The sequence below is a fragment of the Xiphophorus couchianus genome, chromosome 15 (assembly GCF_001444195.1).
Source record: "Xiphophorus couchianus chromosome 15, X_couchianus-1.0, whole genome shotgun sequence".
Lineage (NCBI taxonomy): Eukaryota > Metazoa > Chordata > Actinopteri > Cyprinodontiformes > Poeciliidae > Xiphophorus > Xiphophorus couchianus.
In genome coordinates this window covers 6,552,317-6,573,980 of record NC_040242.1, presented here as the reverse complement: position 1 = coordinate 6,573,980, position 21,664 = coordinate 6,552,317, and the positions used below count along the sequence as shown (strand labels likewise).

Genomic DNA, 21,664 nt, shown 5'->3' with positions numbered 1-21,664 from the left:
TTTCAAGATGGACAATTAACAGAAATTGTTAAAATGTATTTTTGTTCAGAATTAATTTTGTGCATATCACTTGATGATCTCACTAGATTTAAAATTCAAGTGAAATATCTAAATACTTGAATATATACATATATACAATTGCAGAGTCTTTTAATGGGCACATATGATGGACCAGTCAATCAGCCTGAGACTGACTGGGAAACGGTTCATTTTCCATCGATCAGCCCTGATCAACAATCAAATCCTAAAAAAAACTTTTCTTCCTATTTATTAACTGAAAAAAATTATCTAATCTATACATGTATAGTCCAACATCAAGGACTCTTAAGGATTTTTTTAAAATCTAGTTTTAAAAATACACACCACCTCATTTTAAATGTTTTTCTTATTTTTGTGGAAAGTTTCGAATCACACCTGTAGTTTTTGCAGTGCCAGTTAGGACTGCACAATATCAGAAAAACACAATGAAAAAAATGACTTATGATAAATAAAAAAATCTATTTTGTTTGATACAAAAACTATATACCAGAAAAATAAGATAAGTTACATAGATGGATGAAAATATTAAACTCGACTTTAGCAGAGACTAAGGCAGAGTTGTTTTTTTTGTTTCACACTGTCACTTGATTGTTGATTGTTTTGGTCTTGTGGATTTTCAATATATTTAAAAAAGAAAGTAAACCACATGGTTTCAAATCGATGTAGGCTTAATGCATGTAGAAGAGTATAAACAAGATTAGCAAATCACATATGGACGGAAAGCAAACTGATGACTATAATAAATAATGGAGAAGGAAAATGATGGAATATTTTAAAGTTTTTCTCTTTCTTCTATAACTTATTGAATTCTTATTTTTTATTGTGTGTTGTTTTTGGTTTTCTTTTGTCTGTATTAGTTCAATGCATTACTGTACTTAGTAATAAGATCTTGTCAACAAAGTTTTATTTTCCAGCACCACGGACAGAGCACTACACATTAAGTTAGCTGTTGCGCCCTCTCGTGTTTCTATTTTTTAATTACAGGAGTCCCCAAAATTAGAAACACTTTTCTAGTAATTCAACAAAACATTACTACAGTTTAAACAGCATGGAACAATTTTATATACAATAAGATTCTCATGACTGTGCTGGTTGAACGTGTTATTAAACCATTTCTTAGGTTGCCAAAGCCCTGAAAAGAGGAACAGACTGATTTACATACGATGGGATATACATGTCCAAGGAAGACCTTAATCTTAATCGCAAACATTTGACTGTGAGGCATCACAAAAATGCACAATTCTTACTTTTTAAAAAGTATTTTAACGTTTGTGTGTGTCAAAGCTGAGACAACATATTTTAATAAACCCTTATGCAGAAGCAAAACTAGATCTTAAAGTATCTGTGCCACACTAATGAGACTAAAAGTCTCAGTCTGGCCATCTCTGTGGGTACTATCTTACTCTGGCGCAGCCTGAGGTAACCCAAGCCTGGTGTTTATTTCGTGGTAATGCTGCTAATTAGGGATGATTCAGAATGTGAACCGCTGAGTAAAAATCTCCTGATCTATGCAGCATGATTTCTCTGAATAAAGATATGCAACTGTTTTCAGCTCTCGGCTGCTTTAAGCTCTGCATTCGCATGATTCCTCAGTGACCTAAACACCTCCCTGCATTGTCTTCTCACTTTAAGCCCACTCACTTTCTATTACCATAAACATGGTCACGAAGCTTCTTAGAATCCAAATTTATTCTTCTGCATAACTAAGAAACAAGCTAAGAGAAACAGAACTTGATGAATCTTAAACTCAGGAAATGTTATAGTTAAGAATATGAAATATAGGGAAGGCTAGGTGGCAAAATAAACAGATGAACTCTTTATTTGAATAAAGAAATATCTAAAAAAAAAATCCTACTTCCTGCTTTTAATAGCATTAGTGAATGAGAACAGAGTTTAGTCAAAAATAATAATAACAATTAATTTTATTAAATACAAATATCACTCTGGTCAGCTAAAAAGAAGAAACCAATAATACAGAGGCTTTTCTACACTCATGCATATGTGGAGTGTGGTATATTTTGTTGGTACAATTGGAGAACTTAAATTTTTAAAAAAAATGTAAGTTCTGAGACATCTGAGATGTCAATCCAAAAAAGCACCAAATACAAGTCCAACCATTACTAGCAAGGTGTTCCTGAATAAGGAAGCCTATTTTCACCACTCTGATGAAAAATTAATAATTACTGCCTCATAATTAACTATGAGATATCATAATGAAGTGAGTTTCTTTTCCCCAGAGTGGCAGAAATGAACTTCCATTTACCTGAGAAAGTGATTTTATGAAAATATGCAGCAAAGCGTGTATGATTACTTCTTAAAAGGTACATATGCAATACAGGGTAAAGTATTTCAGTCAGTTATATTTAAATGACATAAAAATAAGAATTAATAGCCATCAGTCTAAAATGAAGTCTGGACATAAATTAATACATTCCCTTATGTTAAGATAAATGTGTGATTCTTGCATTATGTGGTTTTTAAAGGAACGATTCAGATGCAACTTAATTATTTATGTCAATGTAAAGAGGTTTTAAAATTAAAACAAGAAAATAGCACAATCTGAAAATAGTCTGTTCTATTCTATTAACACTCGAATTGATTTTTATTTTCTTCAGATATTTTTTTATACCTTACACCAGCTTGAACACACTGTTGTTTTTTTAATCCAGCAGTTTCACTTTAAATCCTGAATATCATGTATGTGCTTTTGCTTTTACGTCAATTGCGCTATTATCAAAAAAATAAAAATAAAAATAAAAAATCGTCACTGTCAAATTGTTTCCTTGCTTCAGGTGAGAACTTTGGTGTAACAGTAAATCTGTTGACGGCAGACCAATACTTGGCCAGTATAGGCGCAGACTTTGTAAAAATGGCGTCTGATGCAGGTTGCCCAGAGACCAGCAGCAGAGCTCTTATTGACTAAAACAACATCAGTGTTTTGTAAGTCATCTCTCCAAGGGATGAAGTCTGCCGTTGCGTCGAGAGTTGCGTCGGACAGGGAAGCGCACACCAACCGCCTTCATCATTTTTGCCATCATGGGAATCTACGGCCGCACTGCTGCACAGCTCTCTAACCAACATGAATGTCTTTACGCGTTCCAGGGGACATGATCGCCGTTCGCTCGTTTATCGCCCGTTTACGATTGAAGAAGAAGAAGTGACCTTCTCTGAGGCGGAGGATGTCAGCTCTGAAAAAGGTAAGAAAAAAGGGGTTCAGAAGTACGAAGACAGGCGGAGTGTTTGTTTATGCACGAACCGAGCTTGTGACGCGGGGCTTGTTTTTCTTCTTCTTATTGGGTTCAAATCCAGGTGCTTCTGCCCTGACGCGTAGTAGAGTTTTTTTTTGTTTTTTTTTTTTTAAATTGACCATCTGATGCAAAGCAGCCACGCACACCCGCGGACTAAAAGCTCACGTCTCAAGAAAAAGCCAGAAGTTCTGCAGAGCCAGAATGAGTCACTCAGTGACTGATTTTTCACTTTGTCGTTTGTCAATCAATCGCACCCGAACATGTATGATGTGTGGGTGAGGTGTTGGGAGCGTTGTCAATGTTTGGAGAAGGAGAGAGAGGGGGGGGGGGGCACATGTTTCTCGAGTCCCTTCTATTTATTATTGCCCACATGTTCCCATTGTGTTGTTTCCCACCATTCAGTAAATCTGTGCGTATATATGTGTGTGTGTGTGTGTGGTGACTCAGCTGTACTATATCTGTCATCCATTTTTTCATCTGTCACAGGTGTTACCATGGCTACTACAGACTCACTGCTGTCTTTTCTTTGAGAAGGACTCAGGTAAGCTGTGGGAAGGGTGACTCATTCACCTTTAATGGGGGCATGCTCACTTTAATAGACAGTTTATCTTTTTACATCTTGTAACTGGCTTGCCAGTAGCACTGATTTGCTGGAATGAGACATTAGGGGGGCATTAACACTGGTCAAAAGGAGAAGCTGTGGGAAAGCTGTAATTTCTTTTCTATTTTCACCAAAGGGACAGATTTTGGCTGCTGTTTTATGTAGTTTCACAGCAGGCCCTGTGCCTGCACATTTCATGCAGTGTTTGCCTAAAAATAAAGTGGACAGGGACAAAAACAACAAGAAGGGACAAACATCGAATCAGATATGACACAGGACCCGAGAGATGCATCAACCTTGGTCTGAGTCTGCTGTACCTTTGAACAAATTTTCAAACCCTTTTAACTTTTTCATGCGTTACAACTTCATTGGACGCAATTTTGATTTTAAGACAAAGACCAACCCAGAATAACACATAATTGTTAAGGGGCAGGAAAGAGTACATCTATTATTTTTTGTTTTTAGCATTTTTCTTTCTTTTTTAATAGTCATTAAATAAAAATCTGAAAAGCGTGGTGTGCATTTGTATTTGATTCTGTCAGTGTAGCTCATAATTCCCAACCCTGGACCATAAGCTTTCAAAGGGACACAAGTAAACATTTGGCAGAAGGAGGTTTGGTCAAATGAGAAAAAAAAAATCTTTTGGCTATATTTACAGTGCACAGCCTCAAGTTTTGTTGAAGTAATACATGTAAACTTTAACCTTTATATAAATCAGTATACTAATTCACCAAATCTGCGTATTTTGTGCAGCTGCTACACACATTTTCTTTCTAGTTCTGCTAACTTGCTGTGAAATTGTTCAGCACACACTTTAATCTCAAAATACATCGCAAATCAAAAGTAAGATGCTTATAGTGATGATAAATTATTGCTTGTTTCCATTTTAACTTCTCTGTTACACTCCACCAAAGCCAGCTTCATACTAAGACTCTCACAGTGATTAAAGAAAGTTAGCAAATGTGAGATGGTGGTGAAGTTGTGGTGTGTAAAGCAGAAAAATGTTGCTAGTCATTAATTAGTTACACTCTGCATGACTCCTTCTCTCTGCAGAGGTCAGAGCTCAGAGAAACATCGGAGTAAAAAACAACTACAGGGGGCTGCTGGCTTTCTTCTGGCATTTTTTTGGGTATTGATGTTGATCAAATGTTGCTTCATGGAAACACTGAGCTCAGATAGAGTCACTGCCCCCTTGATGCTTTTGAAGCCAAAGGCCAAGATGAAATCACCAAATATGGATCTAATTTATTAATTCGCCTTGAAATTATGTTTCCTCTACATGGCACACAAATGAAGGACGCGGTAAGGAATGAAGGCACAGTCATAGTAATCTCAGTAACATTTCTCTATGTTTTCCTCGTGGAGCCAAGTTCTTTTAATTAGAGATGTAATGATCCAAGACTTGTGGCAGATTTTCAGTCTTATTTTTTGCAAAGCTCTGACCTGCCTGTGTTCATTTCTCATTTCTCTTTAAGAAAATACAATTAATCAGTGTTCAACGTATTTCTTTCTAGTCTTCCTGCTCTGAACGGTAATTTATCATTTATGTATAGAAGCCGAAGCAAACTCACACTTTCGGTGTCAGAAAGCAGTTGCTGTAAAACAAGGTATTGCTGCTTTTAAAAGACATATTTATCATGGAGTTCACATTTTATGTTAGCGATTGAAACAAATATTAAGATTAGCTTCACTAAAATTGTAGTCTTTGTGTTTATTCTAAAACAATCTAGGATAAGTCTGAGATTTCCAAATAGTTGCTAACATTTTTAAATTGTGTATGTAAGAGCCAAAACTGAAAAATAGTAGATGGTGTAGAAATGAAATAACCAGCCAAAATCCAACTTTATGTTAAAGCAGTCCGAATCCCTGGTCTGGATGCTTTTATTGAATTTACACAAATTAGAAATGTCCTTCATTCCTAATTTCTTCAACATATTCTGCATGCTCTAACTAAAACTACATCACTGATGTTGAAAATAGCCAAATTTTGAGTCTTCTTTTTTCACGGTAACAACTGTGAAGAGTTGTGGTTGGACCAGGATATGTTTACTGGTTCGAAAAAAGATTTTCTATGTTTAAATTCTAATCATTTGATTATTCTTTAATGATTTCTTGGGCCATGAAGTGTTATTAGTTTTTCAAGTTTTCTGAAAAAATGTAGCAATTTTTAAGACATTCATAGCAATTTAAATGCAATGTCTTTCTATTCTTTCTAAATATACTCTTGTTCATTAAACCACTTAAGTCTGACTAAAAATCATTTATGAAAATTAAATCAGTAAATGAAGTTGTGTCACTCAAATATAATTAGCCTCCTTTATTTAGCTGACTCTACAAACAGAAAATTGTATCCCAGGTTACGATTCATGTAACTGGGCAAATACATTTTGCAATTGACATTGTACATATTGCACTGATATTGCAATGATGGAGCCACAGTAAGATACAAGATCTAGACAGAAAAGGCTTTCAAGGACCTTCAGAAAGACTGAAGAAATGTTGGTCGAGAGCACTTTGAAAGATTACATTGATCAATGACTATCCAATAATCAAAAAAAGATCAGATTTGACTTGTTTTACTAAGGTAGTAGCTGTCTTTTTTTTCTTCAGTTTAATCATCATGTTGATTTTGCATGTATCTAAATGTCATTGTTTTTGCTGTTCAGTATTAAAATGTCCTCCTTACACTTGGATGTCAGGTCTAACAGCATTTGTTGGACTTGGACTAATAGTCATGTGTGATAATCATGTTGTGTAAATGTCCTTTTTTGTTTTACAAATGAGCTGACAGGGGAGATTCAGCCCACCTACCCACAGAGATTATCTGGGAGTTAATCATGTGTAGTGTCCCACTGTGTCTTTACAGTCTCTGTCAGCAGGAAAGCTTTTGCTGAAGGGAGAATAGATAGTGGAACGTCATTTTTTATTTGATGTGCACAACGTAAAGAATCGCTAAGATTTTAATCGGCTTCATCAGCCACACGCAGACGCTGCTCTTGATCACATCTTAGTCATCATTTTCTCAAGGTTGGAGAAGAATGTTAACAACTATGTGAAGCAGATAGTTTTAAGGAATATAAACCACAAATTGCATTCGACTGTTCCTGAATTTCTTTTTTTGTTTTGTTTTGTTAGAGATGGAGTTTACAGTTCATAGATGAGAATCTTAAGAAATTGAAATCTCTGTTTGGGAAGGGTTTTAAAAAAATAAAACAGGATAGCGCCACTAGATGGGACTGTTTCATAACTCACATGCCTTGATCTTTCTAGTGATTCTCCAAACCTGACCAGTTTTACAACAGGCTGTGAATTGCTTTAGAGGGTTTACTTTTTTCTGCTCAATACTTTTAGCACTCCAACTATTCAGCTGGGGTACTGAATAGTCTTTAGGTCTTTATGCAAATGAATAAGACCCAGGTTTGAAAGGAATTATTTAATTGTTCCATATATTTCTACAGATACATTATCTTTTATGTTCTGAGGAATTGGTGGATTGATAATGAACACAACATTGATATTAAAAGACAAAAAATTTGACAAAGAAGTTTGAAGTTTCTAGCTTAGTGCTGACTGAATATTTGACCATTCTTTTTGACTGCTTTGATTTATTTAATTAGAAATGATTGTTTGTGGGCTGCAGAGTGGCTTGGTTGCTAGCGCTGTTGCTTTACAGCAAGGCAGGAAGGGTCTGGGTTTGAATCCTATTTTGGGGTCTTTCTGCATGGAGTTTGTCATTCATCATGCCATCCAATGCGCCAGTAACGTCTGAAGTGAAACAGATCAACAGTATGATGCTGCCACCACAGCGCTTGACTGTTGGTACTTTGCTTTTAGGTTCTCACATTGACTCCTCTAATTCTTTTCATGATGAACAGCTACATTTTTTTTGTAAAAATATCACCAGAAGACATTTGGATTGTCTGTGTGTGGTGCTGCAAATCTCAATCAAGTTCAAGTTGTTCACTGTAAAACCAGTAGGTCTTTCACATTTGACTGGATAAAACCAGTTAAATGTTAAATTCAGTCAATTTATAGTTTATATTTAGCTTCAGCTTTGGTGAGTTTTGGTTGCTTTATACCACTCCAGCTGGTTACCATTCATCTGATGGTGAAAGGGCAGATTGGGATAAAATCAATCCTATTGAAAATGTATAGAATATGCTTAAAATTTCTATGTCTGCATATCAACGAATTTTAACAAGCTTGAAATTGTTTAACTATTTATTTTAAATTATAAAAACATACAATAAACTCAATGTTTTCACAAGAGATACCAAAAAACAATGTAGCCATTCATTTACTGTCAGTTTAAGGAAGCAAAGTAAAGAAAACCACTATCACTGCTCCCAGAGACCTTGGACACTCAAACCTTCATCTATCTGCTCTGCTAATCGTTTATATCTGTATCATCTGTTGCTCACAGATCATTTTCATCTTAAGCAGAGAAGTATTCTCCCACTGAACTTGAGCTGCTCAGAATACAAATGCTGCTTACATTAGATTCTAAAATCAATAGGATCCTTTCCCAATCTGTATTAATTCCTCTCTGATTGTCTCTCAACCTTTGAAGCTCTGCTTTCACTGCAGAACGAAGAGGATGTTGAAGGAGGAAGGACGTGAGGGGAATCTGAGGGCATTTAAACTTTGAGATCAAGTGTTCTGCTTGATGGGTGAAATGTGTGGTTCTAGTTTGGATAAAATAAATTCCCAGACTTTTAAATGCCCGCTGTTGCGTTGAGTTTAGAAGTGCCGCACTGAAAGGGAACCACTGATTTTGGCTTTCTTGTTGGTCGTGATTAATTTTCTCAATGGACTGTGTGCCATTTAAACACCTGGAGGTGGAACACAAAACACGCCAGATCTCTGATGCAAGCTGGGTGCTTACAAGAGCACGTAAAAAATGACTTCTTTTTTTTTCCTTCCCAGAAAATGATGTCATTGCAGTCAGTGGGTTAGATTTGGGGAGCTGTCATGTCATAATTAAAAGAGGAACATACATGAACACATGCAAGAGCTTGGAAACAGAGCTGAATTATGAGCATTTCGGTGCTACCGCAGCCTCTGTGAGGAGGAGATTGTAAAGCAAACGCATGAAAATTGAGAAACGCAGATGCAAGGAGGAAGCATGAGTGTGCATGCTGATTGGGATGAGAGTGCGTGGAGCCGCTGAGCTGCAGAACTTCCGAATCCAGCAGATGGGAAAGTCCACGTCCTGGCTTTGTGATGATCCGTGGGAGCAACATGCAACTCGCGCCGCTGCCTCGCACTGCTGCAGTGGAGGAGTAAATGCAGAGCCCGACACTGCTCCAGGTGATCCACAGCAGCCCAGCAGACTGCTCCCTCCTCAGCCTTCCCTCTCCTCTTCTTCCTCCTTCTCCTTCTTTACCTCCACCTCTTCCTCCTCCACCTTTTCCTCCACTTCCTCTTCCTCCTCCTATGTCACCGCTCATTTTTTCTGTGGGCTTTGGAAAAGATAAGAAAGGAACAGGAAAAAAAGAACACAGAGGAAGAATCCTGCTTTCCCTTGCTGTTCTCAAATGAGACACACCTCTGCATGACTATCAGCCGCTTCCCTGACATCGTGTGAAGACGCGCTGCATATGTGCTCCAATGTCTCTGGAACATAAAGCTGCTGCAAGGTAGGAAGACTCAGATTGATCCAGGGAAACACTCAAACACTTCTTTTCTCTGGTTTCTCTTTCTAAAAGAAGATGTACATCTGTTTCAGTCTTGCATGCATTTGAATTTAACAGGTAGAAGACAAGTTGCCATAGCAGATTAGGTAACCGGTATTCCTTGCGATCGATGGGAATCACAGAAAGCTGTCAGAGGCACATAGATTTGTCTCTACTTTTAGGGGGGAAAGCAGCTTTTTTCTCCCCCCATTACTAGGAGGGATTTGCAAGTCTTGTGTGTTTGTGAATGTAGGCGTGTGAAACAGAATCAAGCAGAATGAGAGGATTTCATCCAGGCTTGGAGATCGAAAAAACAGATTTTTTTTTTCATCTTGACAGAGTGGCCAGAAAGCTTCCCATTGATCTTCTTATGTGCCGTACAAGTCGACGGAATGGTTGCCTTCAAATTACCGGACACTGTGTCTTTTGTTGTTATGTAATCGTTTTTATGAATTCAGTTTGGCTCAATGAAGGAAGGAAAAAAAAAAGAAGCCGGTCAAATTTTGTTCATGCATGTAGTTCTAAGGCTGAGAAATTTAAGATTCAAAGTGGGAAGAGATAGGAAAAACAGGGTGATGGGAGGGTGCAGAACAACTTATTCCAACGCTCTTTGATTTGCAGAAACCTACCGGGCAAAAGCTGCAAGCATTTCAATCACACACAGGGTCTGACTGTATGTACTCTCAACCTGTAAGTGACTCTAATGAGGGGTTTCTTACCTTCATCCTCCAAACAGGCACTCCTTATAATGACATAATTAGACATAAAGACTAGCCAGTGCTGCAGCGATTTCCACATCTTGCATTTCTGATGTTTGTTTGGACGAAATGACTCAAATTGCTCAGGTTGAGCAGAGAACGAAGAACTTGCGTTTACGGTTCAACACACTGTCCCTGGCTGAAACTAGAAACCTACATGTAGGCGCACAGACGTGGTCACACAGCTGTGCAGATTGAATCGGGCTTGCTCTTCCTGTGCAGCAAGGTGTCTGCCTGGTCGTTTGTCATGCGAGGCATTGGGATGCAGGGGAGGATCTCAAAGGAGCAGAGTCGCAGCTCTTCGTGGCTCCCCGGTGGCTTTTTCTGTCTTTGATTCTCCAGCAGATACGCCACTGTTCTGAAATGCTTCACTTAGCTGGAATGAGAGAGGGAAGCTCAGTTGGCAGCCCTGTGAGGGTACAGCCCGCATTACCACGGGAATAGTGTTTTTTTTTTTTCATTGATATGATTGACTGATTTCTACTTACAGATGTGATTGTGAAAAGAATATTTTGACACCTGATCTGTCCAAGGTGTCTCCCACCTTTTGTTCATTGACTGCTGGAGGTCCCCATCCTCCATCCTCACAACCCTGAGCAGGTATAGCAAGTAAATGGACAGATGGATCATGGGAATGCACCTCTTTAACTTCAGATTTCTTTTGACTTTATCAGTATTTGGTCAGATTTAAAATTAGTTTCCCATGTTCGGATGTCAAATGCAGAAAAGGTTACTTTTTTCTGATTGCAACATTGGCATACTACAGTGCAAAATTTTTATTTAAAAAACAAGCTAACCAAGCCCAATTAAACTGGTTAAACAATCTAGCTCCTCCATCACATCATTACGTATCTGTTTTGCATTTCTATGGTGTTTCTATGAAGATTCCAAGCTTTAAATCGTTCTTCACATATCTTATAAAGGATCTCAAGCTAGGTTGGACATTCCATAACATGGTCATTCCCATTTAGAGATGCCACAATGCAGCATATCTCAAATGTGCTCCACTCCTGTAAAAGCGCAATGCGAATGCTGCAACAGTAACCAATTATTTCATGCTGCTTTATGCAGACGCTCTGTCTGCATAAAGCAGACACTATTTAAAAAATTCCTATTTACATTTTTTAAAATAGTAAACAGGGCACGTGGCCCTATCTTCAAGTTAATTCAGGTTGTAGTTATTTAACTCACAATGGTATTCAACAAAAATTGCATTGGTGGATTCTGTACATTTTACGGCCTTCGTCTTAATAAACACACAACAAACAGGAAAGAGGTGCATCATAAATTACACGCCTACTTTATATCCATAAATGGGTTTGATGTTTCATACAACAGGCTCTACTAGCAGCCTGTTGTTCAGAGTAATAATTTTAGATTCACCATCATACAGTATATTTCAAAACAAAGAAGTAACAGCAGCTTAAGATGGATTGTTTTACTGTTGATGTGAAATAGATTTCTAACAAAGTATACATCTAAGAGTTTAACCTTTTATACTGCTGTATGGAAATCTGTCTGCCCTTATGCAGGTTTCCTGGATGTATGATGGCAGAAAGTGAAATACCAACGAAAACGATTTAAATTTAGCTTGGGGGTGACCAAAGGCTTTTCCAAAGGAGGGCTTAATAATTAGAAATTGCCCATGGAAGAATAGTCTTCCCTGGCGTTCTTTTCAATCATAAAAGTCACTTAATATGATCAGTTCTTCAGTGAGTCTTAAATAACGCATGATGAGATGTAATTTGCAGGTTGTGTAAAAGCCGAAAAATATGGACATGCCTTATTCAGCTGAATTCTCTCCAAATCTTTACTACACGAGGAAAAATTGATGGAAAATACAGAAAATAATGAAACATATTTTTCTGAAAATGAAAAACACATTAGTGCAATTGTTTCATGCTCAAACTGGGCATGTGTGGGTTTTCTCAGGGTACTTCAGCTTCCTCCCACGGTCTAAAACATGCATTTTAGGTTATCTGGAGACAGTAAAATGCCCTTAGGTCTGAGTGCATGCATGGAGCATCCATTTTCACACCACATTTTCATTTGGTTTTAGTCAAAGCTTGGTCAGCAGTGGTCATTCTACCTTGAATTAACTAAATTGTCTTGCATGTTAGTCAACTGAAATATAAAGCTATATAAAGATACCTTGTTGAGGCTATCAGCTTTCATAAAAAAAGCTATTTGAAACTGAATTAACGTTTCACTTTGCAAGATGCAGAAACAAATGAATGTTTTCTATTTGAAACTATCCATCCATAGTCTATACCCTGCAGACAACCCAAAGCCTTGCATGCACAGCGAGAACATTCAAACTCTGTGCAGAAAGACCCCAAATTGGAATTAAAACCCCAGACCTTTTTGCTGCAAGGCAACAGTTCAACTAACTGCTCCACTGTGCAGCCCTTCATTTGAACCCACTTTATTCAATTAGACTTTTCATTAGACTCGAATATAAAAAACCTTAAACAGGATTTATGCAAAAAGCACACATGCTACACATCACCTATTGCGCCTTTCCGCACGACAAAAACGAAAACAGATGAGATTTCCTTCCATCCATCTACAATATTTTCTGTACACCCTTGCGGTTGGGAGGGGTGCTGGTGCCTGACTCCAGGGAACATTTCAGGTGAGAGGCGGGCTACACCCTGGACAGGTCGCCAGTCTGTCGCAGGGCAACACAGAGACAGACAGGACAAACAACCATGCGATGAGATTTCCTCTCCTTTTTATTTTTTTGTCTAGTTTTTATTAGTAGATGAAAATGTCAGTTATTCTGCAATAGTTTTAGTTAGTCTGCATGTGTTTTCTTTCTCATTTTTTGTTTTTAATTAATATTGCATGCATGGTCATTTGTCATGTATGGTTCTGTTTGAACACTACTAAGATAATTCAGAACAAAACTTTTAAGATGATCTTACTTTTTTTTTGTCGAAACAAAGCATGAATTATTCCTACTGTTATTAAAATTACATATTGAAAAATCTGGTTATATTTTTAATGTAGATTTCATTTAATCACTTTCTGAATTTTGATGCCTAGACTTAAAGAAAAAAAAAAAAACAGCTACAAATGTAGTAATAGCAGAAGTAGTTATTTTTAAGTGCTTACTGCACAGAATATCATAAATTTTATTGGTCTGCTTTTTCTATAACTAGCTGATGTGAGCTAGTTAATTAGCCTGGCTGCTCATGTAGACACTGCTTAACATATTCCCCGCTAGTAAGTTTCTTGGTCTTTGGAACTGAAAATATTTCCAAAGCAATGCATTTCTTGTATAATTGAGGGAAAACCGAATCCGTTTCCCTTCACTGACTCAACAGTTGTGGTAAAAGTTTGCTTTTTTACTCTGTTCTCCATACAGGCAGAGATATCGTTCAGCACTTTTTCTGACATCTAATTACAAGGAAGTATGATGGAAAGTTTATGCAGTTCAGAAACCATAGCTGCTTAAACCAACCAATGACTAATTTCTTGTGCGTTCCCTCCCTGTGGAAGCAGGTCTTTTGTCTCTAGGCTGACTAAATCTTTGCAATCTTGCAAACAATGGCACTAAGGTTTAACATATTTTTGCAGTTTGTTTCCAAAGAGTCCCTTTCATTTCCAGATGTTACTTTGCACTTTTTAGATCATAACTTTTGTGATCTACTCATACATAAAGCAGTCACCAACACAAGTCATTTTCTCAGCTAAACTACCCTGTAGCTTGTTCATAGTAGAATTACTTCTTTGATTTCTCTTTCTCCAGTAACACATTTTATCTGAACACTTTCTTTGTCCACCGCACTTCATTAAAATGCTGGTTTTGGGAGGTAGAATTACATATTGTAATTCGTAACACTTTGCATCTTTTAACTGTCTGTTTTGGTCACTAAGCTTAAAAGTTAGATTCTGACTCACTTATAACCCATATCAATAATAACCCATAATTTGCTATTTTTTTTGAAAAAAGCTATATCAGAGTTTGACCTTATAAACAGTCCCAAAAGTTTGCAAATGTCATTGTTGCTGTTTAAATCCTTTCTTCATGAATTAGCAAAGAGGTGTTTATGAAATGGCTAATCTGGTTCTGTTCCCTGTTTGTCTACTTATGGCGTATGATTTGTTTTAGGATTAAGCCGCGCTGCCTCTGACTGTTAATTGAATCTTTGCTTTTCTGCTGAGGTTTGGAGGTCAGGAAGAAAGAATTAACTTCCTGTTATCTAACAGGCTGATTCATTACCTTGTGCAGAGCAGGACAATTCATAAAAATGCAATTATGTAATTCTGCTAAGCTGTAGAATACTGGTGACCACACATTTATTTTAAACTTGGCTTTCATGTTGTCTCACTCCTCTGGGTGCATCCCGATCTGCAGATACGTTGAAAGTAAAACTGGGATATCCGGGCCCAGTTCTTCTTTATGTTCTGTTGAGTAAAGCTGATGCTTTCTAGTTTGTGCAATTTCCTCTTTGCATCTTGGTCCAAGCTGGATTTAACTGAATGTAATCTGAAGTATCTGCAGATGGCATTAATTCCAATCCGCAAGCATAAATCAGTTAAATTGAGCATGGATAGCTAGTTTTCTTTTCTTTTCATCTTCTTTTATGTGATTGCATTAAAAAAAGACTAAGTAGATGAAATTTTCTGAAGCTGCAACATGAGACAGCAATGATGACAGACGTGTCAAGTAGCAACACCTCCCTGGGATTCCACAATTAACTTTCCTCTACATGAAGGATCGTGTGTGTGTGTTTGTGGGGTTTTTTTCCCCCACCAATTTGTAGACCAGAGTGTTGTAGTTTCACATCATTTCTCTGTCTTGTCAGTTGTCTTCCATCATGGCTGTGCCACCTATTAATTACTTTTGCAGCATCTCAGTTTATCAACTTTCAGCTTGCATCACATCAGATCACAAAGCTTTAAGAGACACACAGAGCATCTCAACTTAGCAACTTATAATTAGAGAAGTGCAAACAGAAAATACCTTGGAGCAGTGCTTCTCATAAGCTTTGCCTCAGTAATCCATTTACCACCATCTTGATTTGAAAATGTTAACATTTTCTACATTAAAATAAAGAAAAAGGGCAAAAAGACTGGCAGAATTAAGCATGAATTGGTATGACAAACTCAGTATGAAAACCTAAAGTAAATTTATCATGGTTTTCGCAGTATTTACACATTTAAAATTAAATGTAAAAGATGATCAACCTGTTTTTTTAAGCAAGCAAATTAACCAATATCCCTGCAAACATGGGAAAAAAAAATAAAGAATAAAGTCTAGCTAAATTTAGTGAAGTTACCAGTATAACTGCTTTCATATAAATCTACTTATTTCGCATTATATATTCCACAGAGTATTATAAACTTTACTAAACGTCTTGCTATGGTTTTGAAGGTAACATATTATTATTACTTGTTTTGGTAATTGTAGATTATAAACTATAAACGTTTATAATTTTCTTTTCTCCTTTGGTGTTTTCCCCGCTTGTTCTAATTAATATTTCTATATGAATTTGCAGCTGTATGTACATTTTTCCCTCTAAAACGATTATTATTAATATAATCTCTGCTCTTTCATCACCATTCCAAATCTGATATCCGATTTTTGTCTTGTGGGCAAACAGTAAGACCCTGGATGGATGGAAATAACCAGAATTCCTGCTCCGTTTCAATCCTTCCGAGTATAGCACCATTTTTGGTAGCAAGTGAAGCTGTGTGGGGGTGTATGAGTGAGTACAAGAGTGAACAAAGAGTGCGCTTAGAGGAGTGAGCTAGATATGGGCATCAGAGAGAAACACTACCGTACAGGAACATGAGGGAACCCATCCTCTCTTTGCAAATTTTTACAGTAGCAAAAAATACTATCTATTACAAAATAACGAATGTTGACCATAATGCGGGGCCACCCAGAGATTAGTCCTAGCCCAAATTGTTCACACCACCTTAAATGCAAAAAATAAAACTCATTGCAGTTCTGTGGCTCAAACTTGGTTTTTATTCATTCTCTGCAATGCATCTTATCAAGACCAAGCATGAATGCCATTTTACCTACACTCAGGGTTTTGACTGTTGAAACAATGTTGAGAGAACATTTTACAGTTTACTGGAACAGAACCCCCTTCTTTTCTGTCTGAATCTGATCCAAAATGTATCCCTTTGCAAGTCCGGTTCTGTTTGTGTCGAAAGTACACAAAGGTAAATCAAACACTGATGAGATAAGAATCGTACAGTACAAACTGAACAGCAGGATGAAAGAATTCATAGTAGATGTCCAATATGTCATCTGGATTTCATTGCCCTTTAAACTTCAGGAAATCCCTCTTACAGGTGTGTTTGTGTGCATGCTTTGGGACTGAAAATGGTGTCGCAATTAATAATAGAATCAGTCGTGTGTGTGTGTAGTGTGATTTGGCTTCCCTAATGAGGACTGGATTCATCCTTTAGTCTCTGACAGTACGCTGAGCGGGATATGCTGCTCTCCAGCTTGTTTCCATGGAGATACTGAGGAGGTGTAGCTGCCCCCTACCCTCCTCCCACCCCCTTTCTTTTCTGCTGTACATTCCTCCAAACAGTGCTTCTTCATAAGATGGATCTGGGCCAGAGTGTGCCTGTGTGTGTAGGCGTGGATTAACAGTGTGTTAACGGGTGTACCGATACTTTGGGAGTCATTGACTGATGTTGGTGTGCAATTGTTGTAGTGTTAAGTGATTGTGTTGTGAATACACAGCATGATAGTGTTTGTCAGTGTGTGTTGCACAGCCTGCTTGTGTTATTTCTACTGGTGGCTAATCCTGAAGCTCTACAGTAGCAAATGTGGAATGAGTGGAGTGAATTACAGAGGATAAATTAAGAAATTGATGTGTGTATGTGTGTGTGTGAGCATCAGATACGTAGATTAATCAGTCAGTAAAAGAAAGAATTTAGTAAGATGGAGACAAAGAAATAAGAAACTGAATATAAAAAGAAACAATCTAATGACTCTAGAAATTAATCGTCAGTTCTAAATGTTACATGTTGTAATCTTCTGCTTTTTCTCAGTTTCAGATCCCCTTATCAAGTATTCATATCCATTAAACTTCTTTTTTTTTTTTTTTACCTTTTACACCTCAACTACAAACTTCAGGGAATTTAAATAGGATTTCATATGATAGACAAAGACAAAGTACAGTTGATCCTTGGTATTCGAGTGGTTGAGGGACCACAAATGCCAATGAATAGTTAAAATCCAAGAATTTGTGAAATCTGCTCTAAAAATGTTTATACGTATGTTTTAATACTTCACACACAAAATACCTTCATATGCATTAATACGCACTATGGAAACCATCTTAGCACTACCGCAGGAGCTAATATTTACACTCTATTCTCTTGGGGGTTCAGTAAATCGGTGCCAAAGAAAAAATGCCAGTACTGGGTTGCTGCACTTTCCATCAAATATTTTTGATATGGTCTATAAAAACAAATGTGAATAGATGATTTTCCTGGAATAATTTAGAGTCCACCAATAGGCAGGAGTCTGTATTACTACTGCACCACTGACAAGAGAAATGGAAAAGATAACATGTTTTTATGATTTAAATACTTTTTACAGGTGAAAATATGAAAATTATGATGAGTACTCATTCATTAATTCAGGCCCATTTTCTGTTACCCCTAAATGAAATCCAACGCCTCTGCATGTATTTTAAAATTATAAATGCAATTCTTTGCACATGAATCACACTAGTAATGGTTAATGCTCATTCCACACCAAGAGTTATCTGTAAAGCACTAAGCAATCTGAGTTATGCCTAATTATACCTAATTTCACTAATTTACATACTAAGTGCCCATGTTTACATCTTTTTTTTCATGCACTATTTCCTAGTTAATTATCTTTACTTAAATTAGGAAAAAAACACTTTTTTAGTAACTGTTTTAATAACTGTAAATTAATTGCTGTGTCGAGGTAGTTTTATATTAAAAATACTCTAAACCTCAATGCTATAAATAGATTTGTAGATGTGTTATTTTTTTCGATAAAGTAACCACTCTGGGCTGTGAAATCAAAAACAAAATCCAACAGTTCTTGCTTGGAAAGGTGACAAAGGTGACAAGAGACTCCTGCCAGACAAAAGAGGCCACCACAGGGACGAAGTGTGTCCAAAATAGCTGTGAAAAGAATCTTTTTGCTGTGACAGGCTGTTTTAGTGGAGACCTGAACAGAAAGTGCCTGCTGCAGCCTGGCTAGGGCAATCCTTGTACCAAATATAGTTTTTTTTTAATCCTGTAACTTTTTTGTTAATACAATGCTTTTCTGACTTTGAAAATTAATTCTTAAAACTATTGATAGTACCATCCATCCATCCTTCCATTCTTTCTTCCTTCCTTTGCACAAAGTCAAAGGTTGTGCAGATAAGTTGCAAAAAGTGTCACTTGTGTCTTTTAAGATGCAGGCCAGTTTCAAGTCGAGCTATGAAAACTGGTAGACAAGTAAAACTGTAAGATGAACAAAAACTCTTTTTGGAGGAATGCCCTAAACTAAACAGGAAATAGGCTGTTTTGGGGCAATTTTAATCGTTTACTTGTAATTTCAAAGGGATGTTGATATTATTTAACATTACTACAGTAACAGTTCTGCCTACTTCCTGGTCTTTTGTACGTTTTTTTTTTGTTGTTGTTGCAGATTTTACATTAATAATGATTGCAAAAAACATACATTTATATTTCCCTTTTTTCTATTGTTACCAGTAAGGAAAAGGGATTAACTGCATTAAAAAATCCAGTTTCGGTTTGATTGCCTTCATGATTAAATCCATGTTTTTTTTTTTACTACTGTCAATATACAATGAACCACTCTCTGTGCAGCTAATAAAATATGCTTAAAAGATTGGCAGCAGTCATCTCAGTCTCACTCTCTGGGGAGCATTTATACGATCAGTGCAAGTCACTGCAGGAGAAATACTGTGTGTGTGTGGGGGGGGGGCTTGGATGTGTGTTTAGACATTAAGAATACCCTTACCCCTCAGACTTGATCCTTTGCCAGTGCATGCTACCTGCTGTGTGTTAATGACCAGAGTGTTCTGACTCACACAGGACGCCCGCGTCTGCCAGGTGGTTCTTGTCCACACAGGCAATTCAAGGCGCTAATCCTAATGTGTAAAAGCAGCACCTGGTCAGGCCAAAAAGGGGAAGGCTGGTAGCAATGGACAGGATGAAACAGAAGCATTGGAGAGTATTGAATTGGTGTGCAGTTTTGGTGGAAACTCACATTCTTCTCTGTCATGTTTCTGAAGAACATGGGTAAACAACTAGAGATTGCTAAAGAAGCGTTTTAAAGATTAACTCAGACCACCTGTGAAAGGCTTCTGGTTTGACATTTGACAGATGCCAAGTTACTGATCTATCCTCTCACAAAGCGCGAACCCTTTTTTAGTTTCTATTCCAACTCAAACTTCTGTTATATCACTCTGGCAAGTCTTTAACTAGCCTTTAATTAAAAGGCTTCCTTTCTGGAAACTCTCCATTAACCATGTAAAATGGTTTGACTTGATTGTCAGACGCTACTGGCTCATAACGCCATTCATATATTTTTTAATTTATTTAAATCTATGTTTACTGCAGATTTTACAAACATGAAGACATTAAAATGCTAGAGAAAAAAGCAGTATCTTTTACCAATAAGACATCTTCAGAAAAGCTATGAATGTGTGAGCTGGTTATCTGCTATATTCCAGTTTGTCCACTAAGTGCTCTTTCAAATCATGTTAGCAACATTTTGTGGCTAATGTAATAATTTATATCTTATTTTTGATATTTTTATCAGCACTTCACCAATCCTCTGAAAATGGCCTAGCTTTGGACTGAAAATAAGTGAACACAAATACAGAGAAACTGTTTTAGACAACTTTAAACAATTGAAAGAAATCCTGAGCTTGTAAAAACAAAGTGAAGAAATGAAAAATGACTAAAGACATTTGTATAATACTATGCTTTTAAGTTTTCTGTTTCCCAAGTATATATACACATACAAGTACAATGCCTTTAAAATCAGTCATTTGAATGTGTAGTTTTCAATAATCTGAACAGGGTCAAAATTAGACATAAAAGATAGGCATCCATCCCCACTGATACATTCAAAAATGTAATTTAGCAAGTTTCAAAGAAACCACACACTTTTTGTGGCTGTCAGCAAAGCTCTGGCATAATTCTGACTTGATGATTGACAGATCTTATTATGAGAAATGTTACATTTCATTTAAACTGGCTCGTTTCCTGGCTACCCTGCATCTTACTCATTAATACCTCAAAAAGGCACAGGACAGACTAAAAATAGTTTACACTGGAGCTTTGACAGAGTCATTCAAGAAGCTTAACATTAACTTCTTTCCTCTCTGAAGCCAGTTTTGATTATTTATTTATGTTGGAAAGCCATAATTTGTCGGAAAATTGTAAAATTCGGAGATAGTACTTCATTTTATTCCCTTTGTAAAGTGTACAAATATTGCTGTCTAAAAAAACTCTTAATTCTGCAGCATAATGGTGCCACCACCTTACTTGACAGTTTGTACATTGCTTATGTAAATTTCAGTCACGGATCAGAATCTGGTCAGAACGTAATAAATTATTATATTCAAAGGAAAAAGAAGATGTGGTAAACAGATGGAGACTAGGTGTAGGGAGAAAATAGAAACACAAAATGAACACTTCACAAAATGTTATACCTATATACACACACCTTATCACATACATGTTATAAAAATTTGTAAACCTTTTGCACCAAGTCATGTTATATTCCGCTGTGACAAATAACCTCCATGGAAAACCCTAAGTCAGCATCCGGAAGGGGAGAAAAAAAAATTGCAATAGCTGTTTATTATCCTCCAATTTTCAAATTTTTACCTATGTCCCTCAAAATCAGGACTTTTTTAATTCTATTTATGAGCCACAAACCAAGTATGACACCATATTATAAGACCTTTAAGGAAACATATTAATTGCTACTCATTTACTCATGATGTGTCGGGATGCCGAGGTGAGGAGACAGACAACAAAGTCCGACCTCCTGCTGGTTGTGACAGTTTAATTCAAAACTAATTATGGAAAATACTGAATCTTATCTAAAGGTTCCTTTGACGGAGTGAAAATGTTGGCATATGCCTTCAGAAAGCTTGTGTTAGACTCAAGTCGGTGTGGAGGAGCGTATTTAAAGCATTTTTCATTCTCCTCAGGAGGAAATTAAAGATTTGCCAGAATTAAAGCTTATCAGAAAGGGTATAGCTTTAGTAGCAAATATTGCCTGTTTAGATAACATTCACATTCAGCACTTCAGAGACCGGCCAGCACATTGTAGGATGAGAACGAGAGATGAAGAAA

The 21,664-nt window shown here is 36.9% G+C and overlaps 1 protein-coding gene across 6 annotated transcripts in view; it reads left to right on the top strand.

Annotated features, from left to right (window-relative positions):
* The first annotated feature begins 2,677 nt into the window (after window positions 1-2,677).
* Window positions 2,678-21,664, top strand: part of dlgap2b (discs, large (Drosophila) homolog-associated protein 2b) — a 95,366-nt gene continuing 76,379 nt past the window's right edge. For 2 of the 6 annotated variants that reach the window (XM_028040202.1, XM_028040201.1), the window contains exon 1: window positions 2,691-3,236. In XM_028040202.1, the coding sequence (XP_027896003.1) occupies window positions 3,119-3,236 (118 nt within the window). In that variant the 5' untranslated portion in view covers window positions 2,691-3,118. Of the gene's footprint in view, window positions 3,237-3,773; window positions 3,829-8,901; window positions 9,528-21,664 lie in introns of those variants that run through there. The other 4 variants (XM_028040203.1, XM_028040206.1, XM_028040204.1 and 1 more) reach the window with 4 other exon arrangements.